Source organism: Sminthopsis crassicaudata, chromosome 5 (genome assembly GCF_048593235.1).
Source record: "Sminthopsis crassicaudata isolate SCR6 chromosome 5, ASM4859323v1, whole genome shotgun sequence".
Lineage (NCBI taxonomy): Eukaryota > Metazoa > Chordata > Mammalia > Dasyuromorphia > Dasyuridae > Sminthopsis > Sminthopsis crassicaudata.
In genome coordinates this window covers 291,784,596-291,806,459 of record NC_133621.1, presented here as the reverse complement: position 1 = coordinate 291,806,459, position 21,864 = coordinate 291,784,596, and the positions used below count along the sequence as shown (strand labels likewise).

General features: G+C 37.7%; 1 protein-coding gene across 1 annotated transcript in view; it reads left to right on the top strand.

Annotated features, from left to right (window-relative positions):
* ALDH1L2 (aldehyde dehydrogenase 1 family member L2) overlaps window positions 1-21,531 on the top strand; it is a 62,029-nt gene extending 40,498 nt beyond the window's left edge. The window contains exons 16-23 of the mRNA XM_074271466.1: window positions 8,409-8,496; window positions 10,731-10,824; window positions 12,414-12,513; window positions 15,040-15,138; window positions 16,718-16,883; window positions 18,073-18,178; window positions 20,275-20,474; window positions 21,340-21,531. Of these exons, the coding sequence (XP_074127567.1) occupies window positions 8,409-8,496; window positions 10,731-10,824; window positions 12,414-12,513; window positions 15,040-15,138; window positions 16,718-16,883; window positions 18,073-18,178; window positions 20,275-20,474; window positions 21,340-21,395 (909 nt within the window). The 3' untranslated portion in view covers window positions 21,396-21,531. The remainder of the gene's footprint in view (window positions 1-8,408; window positions 8,497-10,730; window positions 10,825-12,413; window positions 12,514-15,039; window positions 15,139-16,717; window positions 16,884-18,072; window positions 18,179-20,274; window positions 20,475-21,339) is intronic.
* The last annotated feature ends 333 nt before the right edge of the window (window positions 21,532-21,864 follow it).

Sequence of the window (21,864 nt, the reverse complement as noted above, 5' to 3'; positions counted from 1 at the left end):
AGCTTTAAAGGGGGCTCATACTTAGGCGAGTGTGGGGGGCTTGTGGAGGACCACTTCAAGCTTCTTTAGATTGCAGTGCAGTGTTACAAAATTCTCAGATGTATGGAAAGCCTAAGGATACCATGGATAGTGCACTCAGGAAGCTGCTACCTGCCTCCTGACACAGGTGGACTCAGGAAGCAGAATAAGGAGACATGCATTTTTGGGGCACAGCCAATACTGGGATTTGTTTTACTTGATTATCTATATTTGTTTCAAAGGTTCCCCCCCCTTTTTTTACAATGGTGGGGAAGAAAATAGATTTTTATTATTGAGAAATGAATTTTTTTTTTTATATATATATATATATATATATATATTTTATAATATTATCCCTTGTATTCATTTTTCCAATTTACCCCCCCTCCCTCTATTCCCTCCCCCCGACGACAGGCAATACCATACATTTTACATGTGTTACAATATAGTCTAGATACAATACATGTGTGCGAATATCACTTTCTTGTTGCACAATAAACATTAGAATCCGAAGGTACATGCAACCTGGGCAGACAGATATTAGTGCTAACAATTTTCATTCCCCTCCCAGTGTTTCTTCTCTGGGTGCAGCTACCCCCGTCCATCATTGATCAACTGGAAGTGAGCTGGATCTTCTCCATGTTGAAGATTTCCACCTCCATCAGAATACATCCTCACACAGTATTGTTGTTGAAGTATACAGTGATCTTCTGGTTCTGCTCATTTCACTCAGCATCAGTTGATTCAAGTCTCTCCAGGCCTCTCTACATTCCTCCTGCTGGTCATTTCTTACCGAGCAATAATATTCCATAACCTTCATATACCACAATTTACCCAACCATTCTCCAACTGATGGACATCCATTCATCCTCCAGTTTCTAGCTACAACAAAAAGAGCTGCCACAAACATTTTGGCACATATATGTCTCTTTCCGCTCTTTAGTATTTCTTTGGGATATAATCCCAGCAGTAGCGCTGCTGGGTCAAAGGGTATGCACAGTTTGACAACTTCTTGGGCATAATTCCAGATTGCTCTCCAGAATGGCTGGATTCCTTCACAACTCCACCAGCAATGTATTAGTGTCCCAGTTTTCCCACATCCCCTCCAACATTTGTCATTATTTGTTCCTGTCATCTTAGCCAATCCGACAGGTGTGCAGTGGTATCTCAGAGTGGTCTTAATTTGCATTTCTCTGATCAGTAGTGATTTGGAACACTCTTTCATGTGAGTGGATATAGTTTCAATTTCTTCCTCTGAGAATTGTCTGTTCATATCCTTTGACCATTTATCAATTGGAGAATGGTTCGGTTTCTTATAAATTTGGGTCAGTTCTCTATATATTTTGGAAATGAGACCTTTGTCAGAACCTTTGTTTTTAAAAATATTTTCCCAATTTGTTACTTCCCTTCTAATCTTGTTTGCATTAGTATTATTTGTACAGAAACTTTTTAGTTTGATGTAATCAAAATCTTCTATTTTGTGATCAATAATGATCTCTAGTTCTCCTCTGGTCATAAATTCCTTCCTCCTCCACAAGTCTGAGAGGTAGATTATCCTCTGTTCCTCTAATCTATTTATTATCTCCCTCTTTATGCCTAAATCATGGACCCATTTTGATCTTATCTTGGTATATGGTGTTAAGTGTGGATCCATATCTAATTTCTGCCATACTAATTTCCAGTGAGAAATGAATTTTAAAATAATATTTAACACATATCTGATTGCTTACCATCTCAGGGAGGGGAAAAGGAGGAAAGGAGAGAGAAAATTTAGAATTCCAAACTTTTTTAAATGTTAAAAATTATGTGCTAATATGTTAATGTAGATGTTATATTCATGTGTTAATGTTAACACATGATTGAGGGAAAATAAATTTTATATATATATTTTTTAAATTACAATAACACTAATATTAAAAAAGTGAACCTTTTTAAAGAGAAAAACTTAAGAGTTATTAAAAGAACTTTGCAATTTCCCATGGCCACCCAGGTTATCTTCCTCTTCCTCTTCCCATTCAGCTGGCCCAACTCGGTGTCCTTTTGCAATAGGATAGAGCTCATCCATTAACATATACTTGTCCATTCAGCTTCTTATTGCCATCTAAACAATAGGCATTCTTTGACCATTGAGTTTTTTCTTTTTAGTTAGCTCATCTAAAATCCTTTGAGTGATTATAAATCTATGAATAATAATAACTAAATATTTAGATAGTGTTTAGTATATGCCAAATGCTTTACAATTATCATTTCACAACAACTCTGGGAAATGTTATTGTTATCCCATTTTACAGTTGAGGAAACTGAGGCAAACAGGGTTAAGGGACTTGGCCTGGGGGGAGGGGGTCACACAACTAATAAATGTCTGAACCAGATTGAACTTAGGCCTTCCTGACTCCAGGCCGGGTGTTCTGTCCACTATTCCATCTATCCATATTCCACCTGAAGACTCTGTACTGTTCCAAGGCTTGATCCAATCAGTACAATATCTTCTGTAACCAGATAGGTCTGGAGAGCCTCACCTCTCAAAATAAATTTTGTCATTGTCATGATGGAGATCCAGTGAAGGGTCCAAGGAATGAACTTAGTCTCTGTCCTGACTTTCCCTCATGGCAATGACCAATTGGTATTGACCTTTGGTGAATATGTGTGACCTCCTGTTGGCTGCCTCTGTCATCTTAATCATCAAAGAGCTGTCAAACACCAGTGGCTATATTATATACAGCAAGGTCGCTTGTATTTTTATGTATGATATATTGGATTTAACATATATTTTAACATATTTAACATATGGACTACCTGCCATCTAAAGGAGGGGATGGAGGGAAGGAGGGGAAAAGTTAGAACAGAAGGCTTTATGAGGATCAATGTTGAAAAACTATCCATGCATATTGTAAATAAAAAGCTTTAAAAAATAATTTTCACGTATGCATAGAAGGTCCATTGTGGAAAAACCAAGAGTGAGCACAGGGCGAGTGCTTATCTTATACCTCTTTCCATCAATGGTGTGATGATAAAGATCAAAGAATTAATAGATCATAGATCTCGAACTTGAATCCATTTGACTGTAAGCAGCTTGAAGGCAGGGATTCCCTTTTGCTTCTTTTTGTATCCCCAGCATTTAGCATAATACCTGGCACATAGTAGGTGCTTGACAAATGTTGATTGATTGAGGAATTGACTTTTTTAATAGATAAAGAAAAGCCTAGAACTGATATGACTTACTCTCTTTCTGTCAGGAAGACCCCAAATCCTATTCATATAATAATGTGAAGACCAAGTCTATTGTTAATTCATCCATCCCAGCTCCTGTCTGATTAGCATCTTTAAAGATATTCACAGTAATTTTTGAGACAATTTTGCTGGAACTTAACTCTCCCAGACTGTCTTATCACCATGAATTAAAACAGTTGTAGACTCTATCAATCATAATTGCATACAAAAAGAAAGTTAAGTTTCCCATACTATCTTTAGGCAAGTCTGGGACCTGGGCTGCTCCCTGACCCTTCTTCAGTTGGCACTTTTGCAATTCCCAAGGCTACATTTCCCCTATAAAAGATCAGGTTATGATGAAGATCTTTTCTAAATTCTCTTCAGGGCTAATCCCACTGTGAGATTCTCTTTCCCTCATAGTGCCTTTCCTCTACAGGAGCCATTTTCCTTACTCTAGCATATTCTCATTAGCCTACCCTGCCAGTAAATGGCTTTCTCTTGCCTTGTAGAGTACTTCCCTTCTCCTGATTGTGAGTTCCCCAAGAGACCTTGTCTTTTTCCTTGCTAACTATATGCTTTCCCAACTTTATTTCATTTTACCACTCCTGATGCCTTTTTTATCTCTTATTTTTGTTTGTAAGCTCTTCTCCTAAATAAACCTTCGTTTTTGGCAAAGAGAATGGCCATTATGAATTTGTCACATGTTTATTTTGAACTAGGTATTGCTACCTTGACCTTATCACTGTTATTTCCAGGACAGGCAGGCCTCCTTGGCCCAGTCCAGCTCGTTGCTTTTAGGGTTAATTCTGCCTCTGCACTCACATCCAGCCCCCCTGTAGTAGCTCCCCTGTCAGAGCATCATAGGATGATGAAACAGGAAGGGACCTCAAAGGCCATGGGGTTCACCTCCTTATTTTACAGAGGAGGAAAATGCATCTGGGAGAAGTCAAGAACTTGCCCAACTTCAGACAGCTGGTATATATCAGATTTGGATGTGTTGCCCAGAGTTGTTTATAAAAATCTTTGCATATTTGTTAATTTTTTAATGATTTCTGTTTTTACCTTACTTGTATTTTCCCTTGAACCTCTTCCCTGTTCCCCTCTCCAAGATCCATCCCTTAAAACAAGGGATTAAAAAAAATTCAGGAAAAAGATTTTTTAAAAACCCACCTTATGTTATATTTATTTGCTCTTAGGTTTTATTTTTGTCTCATTCTTACATGCCCTTGATATTACTTAACTTAGTAGAATCTAAGTACTCAACTAACTTGTTTACCTTTTTTAGTTAAACTGGTTTTTCCTTCCATTGTTTCTAGTATTTTATGTGATAATGTGGCTTATAATTACTCTATAAGATTAGATAAACAAGTTTGTTCTGAGCCAGCTTTGCCTTAGGGTGTCATCTTTCTGCACTTGGCAAGTTGACTATTTAGTGGTTGATCTAGAGGGACGTTTGATTGTTTTGTTATGATAATTGATATTTATCAGTTAAACATCTCTACAAAATAAATGGGTTATGGTCCAAATCTCTCTCTCCCTCCAGTTCCATTTTTCAGCCCCAAAAGCATAGCTAAATAAGGTTGGTTGGAGTTGTTTTAATTGATTACTTATCTTTTCATCTTTGTTCTTCTGACTTTATAATAGTTTTGGTCTTTGTTCTGACAAGTCAGCAGTCTGATTATAGTGGACAATACATTTAGGAATGACTCCTATATCAGTGCCTTTTCTTATGTAATAGGTTTTATTTTTGTGAGCGTGACTCTTAAGTATCTAGCACTTTCCATTTCTTTTTATAAAGGAAGTGTTTACAAAGTTTAGAACTGAGACTTGCCTAAAGATAGTATGGGAAACTTAACTTTCTTTTTGTATGCAATTATGATTGATAGAGTCTGCAACTGTCTTAATTCATGGTGATAAGACAGCCTGGAAGAGTTAAGTTCCAGCAAGATTGTCTCAAAAATTGCTGTGAATATCTTTAAAGATGCTAATCAGACAGGAGCTGGGATGGATGAATTAACAATAGACTTGTTATGTCTATGTAGTATTCACATTTTGGGCTTTACTCCTTCCCTACTCCTGAAACTTATATTCTAGCCATTCTCATACTCCTTGCCTATTCTCACCTTTGCACTGAAGTCACCAAGTATTACAGTGATGTCAGATTTTATTGAGAGGGTCTTACCAAGCTTTGTGGAATTTATCAGTTTCTTCATCTTCTATAACAGAAATTACTACATAAATTGTGATCATTTACATGATGGTCTTTTTGCAATATTTATCAAGAGCATTAAAATATGAGACCAGCATTAGGCCATAGAGACAATGGATAAAATCGTGCTCTCCAAGGAGAACCCGTGAGCTCTTGTTCCATTTAATGACAACTTCCTGCTGTCTTCTGCTTTGGATCATACTGAGACTATCAAGGATCACATAATTTTGCTCCTCTGGTATGATTTACTTGGTCACTGGAAGAAGTTCTCCCACTTAGGGAACCAACAGCTACCCTCCAGCTTTATGAATGGTCTAAAAACTGTAACTCTTAAAACCCTTTCTTCCTTTTCTGCTATTCTATGACTATCACAGCAGAACAGAAGGGGGAGAAAGAACCATTTTATATTTTTCTTTACTTCCTGTGCCATTATGATCATGGAGCACAGAGCTCTTTACTAACTATAACTACATATATCCAACCTTTTATATGTTATTTTTGTTAAGTGAGTATTATTTTTGATAGGTGGATTTGATGCAACTTTTGAGAATTTTGATGTGGGTGAAATCCCTACTTCAAAAGTTGAAACTGATTTTCCCCCCTTTTGCTCCCCAGTCACATTCTTGTTGTTAAAACAAAAAGTTTTCTCAGTACTGGGTTGTCCCTGAAGATTGTAATAGGTTCAGTGTGGCTGGAATTAAAATCAATCATTTCCATTATGTCTGGGCTCCATAACAAGGCCGAAGACTACAGGTCCAGAATGGTTTGGGCTCTATTGCCACGTTAATTTATTTTATTTTCATTTCAGGGAACAAAACAAATACTTTACAATCAATTGCTTTACAAAAAAAGTCACAGTTCAATTCATCCACATAGAGCCTGGAAGGCGGCAAATCACTTTGTATCAGAGAGAGGTGCAAAGGGACCTTAATTTCATTGGGCAGCATGTCTCTGGCAGATGTCCAGCTCAGTTTATCTGTTTATCTTCTTCACATCTTTTCATAGCAACTGAGCTTTTTCTTTCATGGTTTCCATCCCACTAAATAATCTGTCATCCAGAGTAAAGGTGGCCTTCAAGTTGAATCCTGAGTGACCCAAATACCTAGAGAGGCAGAATAAACATAACTTTCAGTAGTTTGTTTTTAAGGGTTTCTAGCAAATTAAAGAGCATGAATACCAACTAAATAGAATTAGTAACATATATAATTCAGTGTATGTATGTATATGTGTATATATATGTATGTGTATATATATATATATATGTCAGTAATTTGTTCTTAAGGTTTTCTAGCAAATTAAAGAGAATAAATACCATCTAAATAGAATTAGTAACATTTATAATTTAGTCTATACATGTGTGTGTATATATATTTAATTCAGTAGTTTGTTTTTAAGGATTTCTAGTAAATTGAAGAGCATAAATACCAATTAAATAGGATTAGTAACATTTATAATTCAGTATATATACACTTATATATAAATATAAATTTATTATATTATATACTTATATATAAATATATATGTGTGTGTATATATATGTAATTCAGTAATTTGTTAAGGGTTTCTAGCAAATTAAAAACCATGAATTCCAACTAAATAGAATTAGTAACATTTATAATTCAGTGTATAAATATACAAATATATATATATATTTAATTCATTAATTTGTTTTTAAGGGTTTCTAGTAAATTAAAGAACATAAATACCAACTAAATAGGAATAATTCAGTGTATAAGTATGTAAATGTATGTGTGTGTGTGTATAATTCAGTAATTTGTTTTTAAGGATTTCTAGCAAATTAAAAATCATGAATGCCAACTAAATAGAATTAGTAACATTTATAATTCAGTGTATACACATATAAATGTATATATATGTTATATATATATTTAATTCAGTGATTTGTTCTTAAGGGTTTCTAGCAAATTAAAGAGCATGAATACCAACTAAATATAATTAGTAACATTTATAATTCAAGTAATGTTAATTATGTATTCATAGATTTATATGATTTTTAAAATGTACTTATGAAAACAATTCAGTTTAAATTTTTCATAAACAACCATAGTTTACATATTCGGCAAAATGATTAAATCTATATTGGTCCTAGGTCTTGTAGTTTTCTTTGTGTGAACTGGCATATTTGCTAATCATTGAGACTGCTGAACCAGGAAATCAAGATTCTGCATATTCAGGATCTCTCAAATCTGTTTCTTCCTTTTATAAAGCCATGCGTGAAATCCCCTCACACTCATACTGACAGGTTAGTTCACTCAGTTAGTGAACATCTATTAAGCACCTAATGTTTGCCAGCTTCCCTAAAGAAAAGTATACTACTCTGAAAATACTTTTGACCCTGCAAGATTCCTGAAAAAGGTTTTAGAGATTCTTAAGTCTTCCTCTTGACACCTACTGACTGTGTGATCCTAGGCAAGCCACTTAAACTTCTCTCTGTCTCAGTTTCCTCGTTTGTAAAATAGTGATAATATTAGCACCTACCTCCTCCCAGAGTTGTCCTGACAATAAAATGAAATAATAGTTTTCAAGTGCTTTGCAAACTTTTAAGTAATATATATAAATTGTATTATTATTATTATTATCATCAACTCTTACTAAAAAAAAGTGCTGGGTCAGAAGGTGTGCCCCAACTCCATTTCTCAGCTTTCAATTTTAATGTCTTTTTGGTGCTCTATCTATGTTTGTCTTTTTAAATAAACATTAAAGTGCTAAGCAAAGGTGACGTGTTATTAGTTACCTTCATGACATTATTCACAATTTTTCTCCTACCTCCAGATCCCGTACCTTAGCCTCTAGACAGATAGAGGAAGCAGCCTTGCTGGGGCTGACAATCTCCTCACATCTTTGTTTTTTCCCCTCTGAATTGTGTGGCAGACCCCACAGGCACTCAGTTTGTGGGAGCATTTCCTAGAATTGGATCCATCCCAATCTAATTTGATTTGTTTCTCTTTAGGTCACACCTCTGACGGCCTTGAAGTTTGCAGAGCTCTCTGCCAAGGCCGGCTTTCCAAAGGGAGTGATCAATATCATTCCTGGCTCAGGTAAAACCACTTTCCCCAGTTGTTTTGCCATAAGGGCTGGGTCGGGACTAGCAGACCCTGCAACCCTGTGGGGCAATCCCAAGTGGGAATATTGGAGTGGAGAAGGGTCCCACTGCTGTTGGAATTAATTGCCTTGACAGTAAGAGAAGCCAGAGAAACTAAAATTGCAAGACTTAGAAAACAAGCTCAGTTTTACTTCTTAACTAATTCCCAGGAAAATAATCAGAAGAGGAGAAGGAGGGTAACTCTGTCTGGAAGAGCCAACTGTTCAGTTTTCAGTGTCAGGGTTTATGCCCCAGAAATCAGCAGCTACAGCCCAGGGGTTGATGTAATGTTGTTTATTGTCTTATTGATTGCTTAAGAAATTGATGGAGGGAATGTTAATAAAGGAAATTAACTTTAAAAGTGTGTACAAGGGTACTTTTTTTTTCCTGAAAAGATGGTTGTTAAACATTTCATTTTAGATTTTTACCAGTGCAGAGTTCATACCCAAAATATTTCAAACATAAATGAGAACCACCAAGATAAAATAATATCCCTTCAGTTTGTAGCATTCCCTTAATGTTAAGACTAATTATAAAATTCAAAGAGATGGTAATTGTCTCACTTCTCCCAGTGACTATCTTCAGCTACTCTCCCCATGGAATCACATGGGAACAAGGCTCAGATCCAACTTGTTCTCATGCTGACCCAAACCCAGTGGTGCTGATTGCTCTGGGCTTTCCCCAGAGCCCTAAATCTGCTACTGCTACTGCTCCCCTCATTCTGCTATTAACAGGATAAAAGTTAAGGGCAAACGTTTGGGACTTTCATGGCCAAGAAACTAGAGAACCTACGGTTCATAGGAAATCAAATGCTCTTTCCTTTTCAACTTTCCCAAAGAAAAATTGAAATTTTTTTCTCTAATGAACAGACAGCCAATCCTGGGCTTGCTTAACCTGTACGTGTCATTTGATCTATTAAATTAATCTATTATAAAAAACAAAAACAAAAATTAATCTATTATATTAGTTTATGTCTTCATAAACTGCCTAGTGTTAGATGATGAACTCGATGTTGAAATCATGTCCTTTATTTCAAGACAGGTTATTTCTAGAAGTCAATATTTTTAATAATAATAATAGGTTTTCATTTTCAAAATATATGTGTAGTCTTCAGCATTCACACTTGCAAAACCTTATGTTCCTAATTTTTCTCCTTCTCTTCCCTCCACCCCCTTCCCTAGATAGCAATTAATCTAATATAGATTAAACATGTGTAGTTCTTGTATACATACTTCCACAATTATCATGCTGCACAAAAAAAAGTCAGATCAAAAAGGAAAAAAATGAGAAAGAAAAAAAAAGCAAACAAACAATAGCAAAAAGAGTAAAAACACTATCTTGTGATCTACATTCAGTCAGACATCCCTCTCTCTGAGGGTGATGGCTCTCCATCATAAGTCCACTGGAACTGACCTGAATCATTCGCTGTTGAAAATAATCACATCTATCTGAATTTATCATCACATAATCTTGTTGTTGCTGTGTACAATATAAAAGTCAATATTTTTATAAAAAGAAAAAGCAGAAAAACCACATGTGCATATAGTTTTAATTTGAGAGATTAAAGCTCAAAGTAATCATCATGGAATAGAGATTGTTGGTTTAAAGTCCACAGCATTTGATGGAAATGGTACTACAAGATGGATACTATAACATGTATATAGGGCCATCGCCAGTCACTCTGAGGAGAGGGTCAGGCTGATGACTTTGCACAGTCCTGCCTCACTTCAGTCCAATGCACTTGTAAGTCAAGACATCACCGTCCAAAGGTCATTGGTCCTCTTCCACCAGACAGGACAACACCTAATCTAATCCTAGATCTCCAGGCCCCTCAACAGCCTGGCCACCCTTCTGTGGACTTGCTCCAGTTTGGAAATACTCAGAGATAGTAATTTGATCCAAATGCAACATGGAAAAGAATATAATGCCCCACTTAGAAATACTTTTGAGAGTAGAGAAGTCCAGAAGAATTATAATAAAGTTCCATGGAAAACAAAAAGTTGTCATTTTGGACAAGCAGGTACTAGGTATTATTTTTTGCCTTGTAGAAAAAAATTTCTTAGTTCAAGTTTGCCCAATTTAACTTTATTTAAATTTTGATTTTAATTGTGTTTTCCATCATTTCTCCCTTTACCCTAACTGGAATTTAAGAAGGATTTTATAATTTAGGTTTTGTCCCCCATTCTGCAGGTGGCGTAGCTGGACAACGCTTATCTGAACACCCAGATATTCGCAAACTCGGCTTTACGGGTTCCACGGCAATTGGCAAACAGATTATGAAGAGGTAGGAGTACTGTCTTTCTGCAGAAGGAATTAAACTCACCCCTTTAGCCGGGGGTGGGGGGTAGGAGGGAGGGAGAGCCTTGCTCGGCCCCTCTGTGCCGGACACAGCTTCCAGATGCCCAGTTGGCAGAGCTGCACAGCTCCCGGGGTGCCTCTGTCTAGTAAATCCATAACTAACTAAGACCCAAAATGCCACACTCCACACAAATTCTGTTAATTCGGGGCTCTTGGAAAAACCCTTTTTTTTTTAGATCAGTCAAACAAGTCAGTGTTGCTTATTCCAAGTCAACATGTGACCGATCCATGGCCGCCAATGTCCTATGTGCTTCCCAGCATCTCCTGCTGACTCTTTTGGTGTTCAGAGGGGAAGTCCATTTCCTCTACCATCTCCTATCTTATTTTTTACTTGCTCCTTGCTATCTTGATTATTTTCTTTTTTTTTTAATTAATTTTATTTTTTCCCAATTACATTTAAAACAATTTTTTACATTTGTTTTTAAAACTTTTGAGTCCTAAATTCTCTCCCTTATCCCCACCCCCAATTCCCATTAAGAAAGCACATGTGAAGTTATACAAAATATTTCCATAGAACTCATGTTGTGAAGGAAAATATAGATCTCTTAGCCTAATTTTAAAAAATCCTCAAGAAAAATCAGACAGAGACAGAGAAAGACAGAGGAGGGTAGAAGGAAGAGAGAGAGAGAGACAGAGATAAAGAGAGACACAGAGATAGACAGAGATAGAAAGACAGAGACAAAGAGGGACAGAAAGAGAAGGAAGGAGGGAGGGAGAGAGATAGAGACAGAGATACAGAGAGAGACAGAGACAGACTGAGTGACAGAGAGCAGAGGGAGACAGAGAGATAAAGACAGAAAGACAGAGGGGTAGAAGGAAGAGAGAGACACACAGAGACAGAAATAGTCACAGAGACAGAGAGAGAAGGAGGGAGGGAGGGAGAGAGATAGAGACAGAGATACTGAGAGAGACAGAGACAGACAGAATGACAGGGAAAGAGACACACACAGAGAGAGAATGCTTCAGTCTATATTCAGTCACAGTCAGTTCCTTCTCTGGGTGTGCGTAGGATTTTTCAGAGCAGTAGCAGATCATCGAATAGCTCCTTCTCCTAACTCCTAACCAGCTGAACCAGGTCATGTCCCTGGGCTTTTTCTTCAATACGATCTCCAAAAGAGGGCCGAAGGATAGAACCAGCCCCTGCTTCCTGTGGCTGTCACTCAGAGGGACAGAGCCCCTCAACACCCCTTCATACTCAGGGATTTCAGTGCAAAGGTGGGCCCAGAAAAGGATGAAAAAGGTGCTTTGGAAGTGTGGCTCAAGGCTAAGAAATGAGAGGCCAGAGCCTTGGACCGAAAGTCCCCAAAGTCAGGAACAAAGCATCCAGGCCTGGGCCAGGGTGCCTGGCCTTTGTCACACCAGTGGTCCCCACCCTTTAGCCCTCAGTTGCTCTCAGATAGTTACCATTCACCTCTCCACACACACTCACACTCCTAAACTAAGGGATGAGAGGCAAGAAGGAAAAGGGATCTGATTAGTCTGAAATGCTTATTTTTCCCTCTTCTTTCCCCAAAGCTGTGCTGTGAGTAACTTGAAGAAAGTTTCCCTGGAACTTGGTGGCAAGTCCCCGCTGATCATATTCAGCGACTGTGAACTCGACAAAGCTGTGAGAATGGTGAGAGGAATGGCTTTTATGGAAGGGTTTTGCATGACTTCGAATCGACTTTCTTAATGAGGGGGCAAAAGGAGAGGGAGGAAGGGAGAGAATCTGGAACTCGAAGTTTTAAAAAACAAATTTTTTAAATCGTTTTCATGTAACTGGGGGAAAAACAAAATACTAAACATGAGAATGGTAAGAGAGGAGCAATCCTAATCAATACGCTATCCAATCTGCCTCCTCACTGAGTACATTTCAAGGGCTTAACATAATATGTGTTTTTCACTGGGTGGGAATAAAAGGCTTTTTAAAAATTCATTCTTGTTAGATTTTTTCTAATGGTTTCCCAATCTGAGAATATAATTTGTCCTTGCTAAACTTGCATATGAATCTGTGCAGCAATGAGATTAGGAAGCAATCTGGACAGTACTTAAATTAAGTGGGTAATTTTTACCCACAGGGAGCTTTTTTATCCAGAGGCTTAGTGAATGTGACTTTCCTGGGAAGAAGGCACTATATTAAATTTATAAGGTATATTCTCTTAGGCTTGGCTCCTTAAGGAGAGAGGTGAGTTGAAGCTTGACAGATCTGCTGAAGCAAAGATTCTGAACTAGTCTTCTCCTTAGCCCTGGAAGGGTCTTAGCAGCTCTCCATTATTCCAGGCCTGAATAACCTTTTAGCTAAATAGGGCAAATGTGCCAATCCATCACTGCCTTGGTATATCGACCACCCAATATTACTGAGGAGCTGTGGCTCATATTGGGGGAGTCTTAACAGTTGAAAGAGATTGAATTTTAATTTCACTGGGGCCAGTAATGTAGCAAATCAAAAATTATGTCACTCAAACCCAGCATTGAGGTATACTAACTCATAATCTTTATTGGTGCATCTCTACTCCTGGATTTCACAACTATATACCTAAGGAACTCTCTGAACAGTAAAATCAAACAATATGTTATTTAAACCCAGGGTTGATAGGGATGTGTACTAACTCATAACCATTATTGGTACATCTCTATTCCTGGATTTTACAACTATATATCTAAGGAACTCCTAAGCAGTAAAATAAAAAAAAAAAAAAAAAGATGTCATTTAAAGCCAATATTGATAGGGATGTGTACTAATTCATAACTCTTAATGGTGCATCTCTACTCCTGGATTTCATAACTATATACCTAAGGAACTCTCTGAGCAGTAAAATTAAAAAATATATATGTCATTTAAAGCCAACGTTGATAGAGATGTGTACTAACTCATAATCCTTATTGGTACATCTCTACTGGATTTCACAACTATATATCTAAGGACTCTTCAAGAAGCAGGGACAGTATTGGAAAAATAAAAGATTGCAAAGGAGTGAGAAGGGAGAAAAATTTATCACCCTGTCACACACTGCTCACATTTTTACAGTGCAGATGGCCATTAAATAAACATCCATCCTTAGAATTACTTGTGATACAAGATAGCATTTATACTTTCTATTATTGTTTGCTTGCATTTTTGTTTTTCTTCCCAAGTTATTTTTATCTTCTTTCTAAATCCGATCTTTCTTGTGCAACAAGATAATCATATAAATATGTGTGTGTGTGTGTGTGTGTGTGTGTGTGTGTGTGTGTGTGTGTGTGTGTATATATATATATATATATATATATATTGTATTTAACATATACTTTAACATATTTAACATGTATTGAACTGCCTGCCATCTAGGGGAGGAGGTAGAGGGAAGAAGGGGAAAAGTTGGAACAGAAGTTTTTATAAGAGTCAATGTTGAAAAATTACCCATGCATATGTTTTGTCAATAAGAAGCTATAAAAAATATTACTTGAGATAAATGAATATAAGACCAATATAGGAAATATAACTCTAATCTGAGATGTTGGATGGTCCTTGCTGATCACTAGAAATCTAAAATTTAAATGGATGTGGGGGCAAGAATGGATAGTATAACTCCAAAATGTCACGCCTGCCCTCAAGAGGTTCATAATCTAAAACAAACAAGATAGGCCACAGAAAGAGAAGATCCAAACCCGTAAGAATTTGCCATCAGTACACAAAAGGTAAAGGAATCAATTGCCTTTAGTCTAGGAAGACTTCCTGGAGGAAGTATACTGGAAACTGGATGTTAATACCTAGGTAAAGCCTTGAGTTCTACCATATTTTAAAATCTTGCCAAGCCATTTACATAATTTGTTTCACCAAGTATCTTAATATTGCAAGGATTCATATTTAATCGAGATGAGGTCCTCCGTGGATGCCAAACTCAGCCTCTCCAAACTTTAATAAATGGCTATCTAAATTTGTAGTCATCAGAAATGATATTAGAAGTGCTAATGAGCAAAAGGGGAAAAAGAAGGAAGGGAAAAATATAACACTAAATATAACTCAGGTGTCAGGGGCATGAATAAATAGCCTAATGTAGTTTCCAGGCCTCAACTTAATTAATAGCTAACCCAATACCTATGGCGTAAGCAGAAAAACACTTACCAGATTCCCCAATGTAGTGTTTGTATAAAAAAAAACTTTCTTTTCTTTTTTTCAAAGGGCATGGGAGCTGTATATTTCAATAAGGGGGAGAACTGTATTGCAGCAGGCCGGTTATTTGTTGAAGAATCCATTCATGATGAATTTGTGCATCGAGTGGTGAGACATCCTAAATGTTGTCTGAATTCTGCAGAAATGTTATTAGCCTGGGCTGAACATCCCAGGTCTATCAATCAGGTTTCTTGCCACGGCACAGTTTTGTCTTCTTTTGACACACTGGTCACCCTCCTCTGGATGCACTCCAGTTTATTAAAGCCATCTTTAAAATATGGTACAAAGTCTAACCAAGTTAGAGTACAATTAAATCACCACACCCCTCCTTCCAGAGATCAGATTTCTAATATTAATCCTACTAGGGTTTGTTTGGTTTGGTTTAGTTTGATTTGTTTGAGCTTTTCATCTGTTAAAACTCCTTTGTCCCTTTTCACATGAACTATTATTATTCAAGCAATATTTCCAATATCTTATACTTGTGGTTTTTTTTTTTAACAGATTATTCCAGGTCAGTAATACAAGTGGTTCTGAAAAATAAGGGAACAATTGGAAAATATATATTTTAAGAACCAGAAATTAAGTGCAGCTAGTTGATATAATGGATAAAGGACCAGCTCGGAAGTCAGGAAGACCTGAATTCAAATCTAGTCTCAGACACTTAATGTGTCCTAGCTGTGTGACCCTGAGCTGTGTCATTTAACCCCAATTGCCTCAGAAAAAAAAAAAAGGACCAGAAATTACATAATTTGTAAATTATATAAATGTAAGTCCAATAGGTTTATTCTACAGTTGATGAAATAAGCTCAGTAGTCAAGGTTTTTCCCATTGTTAGTATAATGTGACCCATTGAAGGCCATGATGGTTATTAACCATGGGTCAAATAAAACAGAGCTTCTTAAACTTTTTTGACTCAACTCCACTAAATTTTTATGTGACCACATTATATGACCTAACCTATATAATATGTACATAAATAGGTATATAAAGTAGATATACAAATCAAACATTTACTGACAGTAAATCATGAAGCAATTTATTTTAAAAGTTCTTTGATGTGTATATATATTTACATACATATTTATAATTTTACCATTTATTAAAGACAAAGGCAAATTTGCATAATAATAAGATGGATGTGCTTGTTTATTTTTACATAAAGAATTAAATCTTGGTGAAATATTTATTACTTTTTACCACTGCCAAATTTTTCATGACCCCCATATTCAGTTATGTGACCCCATATGGGGTTATGACCCACAGCCTAAGAAGTTTTGTCTCTGGTGTTAGATTCATCTTCTTGAGTTCAAATCCAGACTCAGACACTTTCAAGTGACCCTGTTTTTCTCAGTTTATTCATCCGTAATCTGGAGATTACAATTGTAATTACCTTCCAGCATTGTTATGAGAATGAAATCAAATAATTATAAAGTCCTTAATACACTGTCTGGCCCCATAGTAAATGCTGTGCAAATGTTGGCTATTGTTATTTTTTTAGATTTTCAGGATTGAGGAGACCTAAAAATATCTCTACCATGTAATTTAGTAGAAATGTCCTTTTGTTTGGTTTCTTATGTAAATAAAAAAGAATAGCTTGTTCATTTTAAAAGATTGAAATTCAGAGGAACTAACAGCTTGTGTTTAATAAATTATAAATTTTGTTTGATAAACTGTGGGTGATCCACAGGTAGAAGAAATAAAAAAGATGAAAATCGGCGACCCCTTGGACAGATCCACTGACCATGGCCCCCAGAATCACAAGGCCCACTTGGACAAACTTCTACAATATTGTGAAACGGGAGTGAGAGAAGGAGCCACTTTGGTATATGGAGGAAGACAAGTCCCCAGGCCTGGTAATAACAGCCACTGTGCCTTTTTTTATAGGCCAGATTTTTATAGCATCTTTTTTTTTCCCCCCTAAATGTAAAATGGACATGAATACTTAATCACACCCTGTCACACCTGGATGGAAAATTGTGGTGCCCGTGGAATAAGGGAAAGGGAAAACTCTGGATTCATGACTCAATGCTCATCTCTGTTCTCCCATCTCTTGGTCATATCACTTAATGTCTGTGAAATAGTTTTCATGATCTTTTTAGTTTTTTTAATGGGGAGGAATGGCTTGTTGTGAGACTCAAAACAATGAATGTGAGCCTGTAAAACACTATGTAAACAAAAAGAACAGAGGGTTTAGAATTGGAAAGACGTGAAGCCCAACCTCCTCATTTTTATGGGTCAGAAAACTGAGCCTCAGACTGGATGAGTTACCCAGTCACTCCGGTCCTAAATTGCCCAAACTAATATTAAGCTCAGCTTTTATGAATCCAATGTTCTTTCAACTACTCGACTGACAACAACCAGTAACTGACATGTAACATTTGATTTAGAATATTCTGAAATTCCATCTTGAGACTTTATTACCTGGAGAAAACACATATTTCTGTTACCCAAAATAAGGTTTGTGTTACAGGGAAGTAAAATAAGCCCAATATCTTGGTGATGGATTGGAAAACATAAATTTGACATTCTCAATCAACTAGGCATTTATTTAAAAATTTGAGAGGTGCCAAGTGCTGTTAGGAACCGGGGTACAAACAAACATAGGCAAAAAGACAGACAGTCCCCCGCTCTAAGGGAGGGGAGACAAAAGGAAGCACAAAGTTGGGGTGAGGTAAGGGTGGGAGTAAGCTTGGCAAAGTACAGAAAGTCAGAAATCTAGCAAAGAAAGAAATGAAGGTTGCTGGCCAGCCCCAAAATGGCAGCCCTTGGAGGAGAGCCATTCTCACCAATGGGAGAAAGACAAGGGGATCCAACATAGTGGAGAAGATTGCAAGAGGGGAAAACTACTAGGTGGATATTAAATCTTCCATAGTGAGGAGATCCCAAAGTGAGACTACAGTTGGGACGTGATATTGAAATGTTTTTAAAAAATAAAAAGGCAAGATATGTAGTTGTATGATCCCTACCATATTTCAATCAGAAGAAAGTAAATTGAGAATTACTAAGGCATATTCATAATTATATATCTCTTTTCTGGATTAGGCTTTTTTATGGAGCCAACTGTATTCACAGATGTTGAAGACCACATGTACATTGCCAAAGAGGAGTCTTTTGGGCCTGTTATGGTCATTTCTAAATTTAAAAATGGGTAAGTTTGCTGTTTTTAATTAAATTCAGATTTTAATTCAATTTTTTTTTCCTTTGCTGGGGTATTATTCACACAGAGCAATCTATGTGGCAGAGGCTTCTGCTATTGAGCATGACAGTGGCTTGGAATTATTGAGGGCTGCTGGAGGAAATCAAACCGTGCTGACTATGGCAGGCACAAACTTAGGCCTTCTGCCTTTGCCCAGACCCTGGCTACTGCAAGGGAGTGTTTATTCATCAGCTCCTCATCAAATTCGCCACATCAGTAATTCCCAATCTTCTACTCTCCTGTTCTGTTCTTTGTCCCAATACCACTATCATTCCCCCACTTTTTTCATTAATCAAGCCTCCTACTTTATTGAACAGATCAAGAACCTCTGATGTGAGCACCCTCCACCCTCCTCTTCCTCCTCCTCCTCCTCCATACCCCAGAAGCTCTGTCTTTATCCCTCTGAGTCTCCTCCTTCCCTCTCTCCTAAGAGGATGAGTTGGTCCTTCTCCATCACAGAGCTGGACCCATGATCCCAATTCTCCCTGTATCTCAGGAGCCTTCAGTTGTCCCTTCTCTCTTTTGTACCCCAGCTCTTCCTCTACTGGTTTTTTTTTTTGTTTTGTTTTTTTCCCTAAGGCTGGGGTTAAGTGACTTGCCCAGGGTCACACAGCTGGAAGTGTTAAGTGTCCAAGACCAGATTCGAACTCCGGTCCTCCTGAATTCAAGGCTGGTGCTCTATCCACTGCGCCACCTAGCGGCCCCCCTACTGGCTTTTTTCTCTCTGCTTTGAGATAAGGTCAGATCCCTCCCAGTCCACCAAAGGCCTTTATCTTGGTCTTGGTGCTTTCTTCCACTCATCATTCCTTCTCGTTACTGCCAGATGCCCAGAAAGAATAAATCTAGTCCCCATCTCTCCTTCCTCTCTCATCCCTCACAGGGTACTGCTTTTCCCAAATCAGTAATGGCTCACCACCAAATCCGAGATCCTTTCTTCAATCCCCATTCTCTTGTCTTTTGGCAGCATTTGATATTGCCAACCACCTGGTCTCTGGATTCCTGGGTTTTCCTACCTCCTTGTTCACTTTCTTCCCCCTTGCCCAACTCCTCTCTCTCCTCCCAGCTCCTAAACATGGCCCCAGGGCTCCAACTTTGGCCTTTTCTGTGTTCTTGCTGCTCCTGCTCCCCTTCAGTGGCTTTACTGACCAGCATATCCAATGGTCAGCTATATGCCCCAGCAGGCTATCCCATGATTTCCTCATACTCATTGTATTCAAAACTGCCCAAAGTCTGCCCCCACTTGCTGATGAATCACCATTCCCCCCATCACATCTGGACCTTTCTCTCCTCTCCCTCTTCCATTCCTTTGCTTTTCCCTCCTCCATCCCTTCCCTTTGCCTTTCCCTCCTCCATCCCTTCCCCTTTCTCTCCTCCATCCCTTTGGTTTTTCCTCCATCCAGGCCCGGTTAGCCCAGTTTCTGCAGTATCTCCTGTAGCTATACTCTTTTTGTACTACTGCTGCCAGCCTGATTCAGGTCTTCATGACTACTGTTCTGGACTCTTGTAATGCCCTGCTTGTTTTCTCTTATCTCCATTGTTGTTATTTAGTTATTTGTTATGTCTAATATTGATGACCCCTCTGAGAACTTTCTTGGCAGAGATACTGGATGGGGCCTATCATTTCTTTCTCCAGTTCATTTTACAGGCAAAAAGGGTTAAGTGGACTTGCCCAGGATCACTCACCTACAAAGTGTTTGAAGGTAGATTTGAACTCAGGTCTTGCTGACTCCAGGCCTTGTGTTCTATCCTGATGTGGGTGCAAGGACCACCTCTCCATAAACTTTCACAAATCATGTAAGCCCTTGGTGTTCCATGTTGCTCTCCAAGACAGGAGTTGCAACCTAGGTGCCAACCTGCATAGGGAGTTCCTGTGCAGTCCAATTTTCCCTTGAATGCTTTGAACCATTAGTAATAAATTTCACTTACAAAATAATATCCTGGTTTATACTGTGTGAAATAGCTTGCAGAAAACATTAAGAGAATGAAGTCAAATATGTGTTGATTATATTTAATGAAGAAAGGTGATCTTTAAAAAATAAATCTTACAGGGATATCGATGGAGTGTTGCAACAAGCCAATAATACAGAGTATGGTCTAGCTTCAGGGGTTTTCACAAGAGACATAAATAAAGCTATGTATGTGAGTGAAAAACTGGAAGCGGGGACAGTCTTCATTAATACCTACAACAAGACGGATGTGGCGGCCCCATTTGGTGGCGTGAAGCAGTCGGGTTTTGGCAAAGATTTGGGTAAGTCCACATTTGTGTACTTCATCCCTCGCTTACCTTTTTTTAAGCCCAAGGTATACTTTAAGAGGGAAAGTACTTGTTTTAGAGCTAGGAAGACTAGAAATCTTTTTTTTTTTTTTTCCCAAGTTAGCTCTCAGCTTGCCCTTTGCCATTTATATTATTTTGATCATCTCATGGGGAAGGTGAGAGGTGAAAAAAAAATATATTTTGATAACTCTATTCCTTTGTAAACGTCTATATTTTACTTTATGTATTTAAAAACATGATTCCGAGGAGGCAGGCTTCAGCAGACTAACTGCCCAAGGGAACACTAAAAATGGCAAAGAGACTGCAACTTACTAAAGGTATCATACCTTAAGCAGCCTGAAGCTAGGGATGGGAAGGGGAGAGGAGGAAGAAGCATCTAATTTTGAAGGTGTTTTGGGGCAGCTCTTGAGGAAGGCCTCCTTTTCCTACTCTGCTTTGCAGAAAACATTTAGAAAATGAAGTCAAATATGGGTTGTTTGTATTTAGTGAAGAAAGGTGTTTTTTGTTTTGTTTTGTTTTGTTTTGTTTTTTGTGCTAAGGCAATTAGGGTTAAGTGACTTGCCCAGAATCACACAGCCTGTCTGAGGCCACATTTGAACTCAGGTCCTCCTGACTTCAGGGCTGGTGCTCTATCCACTGCGCCACCTAGCTGCACTGAAAGGTGATCTTTAAAAAAATAAATCTTACAAGGATATCGAAGGAGTGTTGCAAAAGCCAATAATAGAGTATAGTCTGGCTTCAGGGGTTTTCACAATTCTCAGCTAATATACCTATCTGAAATAGTACTTGTTTAAGTGAGACCTTATACATCACCATTTACTGATATTCTCCTCTCCAGGTGAAGAGGCTCTCCAGGAGTACCTGAAAACAAAGGCAGTCACTCTGGAATATTAGCTCACCACCAGCTCTAAAGGATTCCTCTAGCGACGTCTCCACCACTGTGTTCTCAACCCAGGGCTTGATAGGACTTCTGGGAGTGCTGCTGGAACAAATATAATTAACCAGCAAAAAAACAAAAACAAAAAAAACACCAATTTCCTACCATGACAGCCTTGTTCATCTACATGGGTGTGAGCCTGAATATTTTAAAATATTTTTACACTTGACAACTATTTACAGCAATTTTGTTTCTACAAGATTGTACATTAAATACATTTTTAAGGGATTTCAAGATCTTCAAATTTTAAAAACCAATCTAGCTTTGTTTATTCCTCTTCATTTACAGCTTATGGTACCATAAAACCGTTCATCCATCAACAAAGTGCCCTTAATATTGTTTTTGTATGATATGTACAGATTGTAGAATCTAATCCACACACTAAGTTGTTAAAAAGTATTTTCTACCTCTTTGGTACTAATGAGC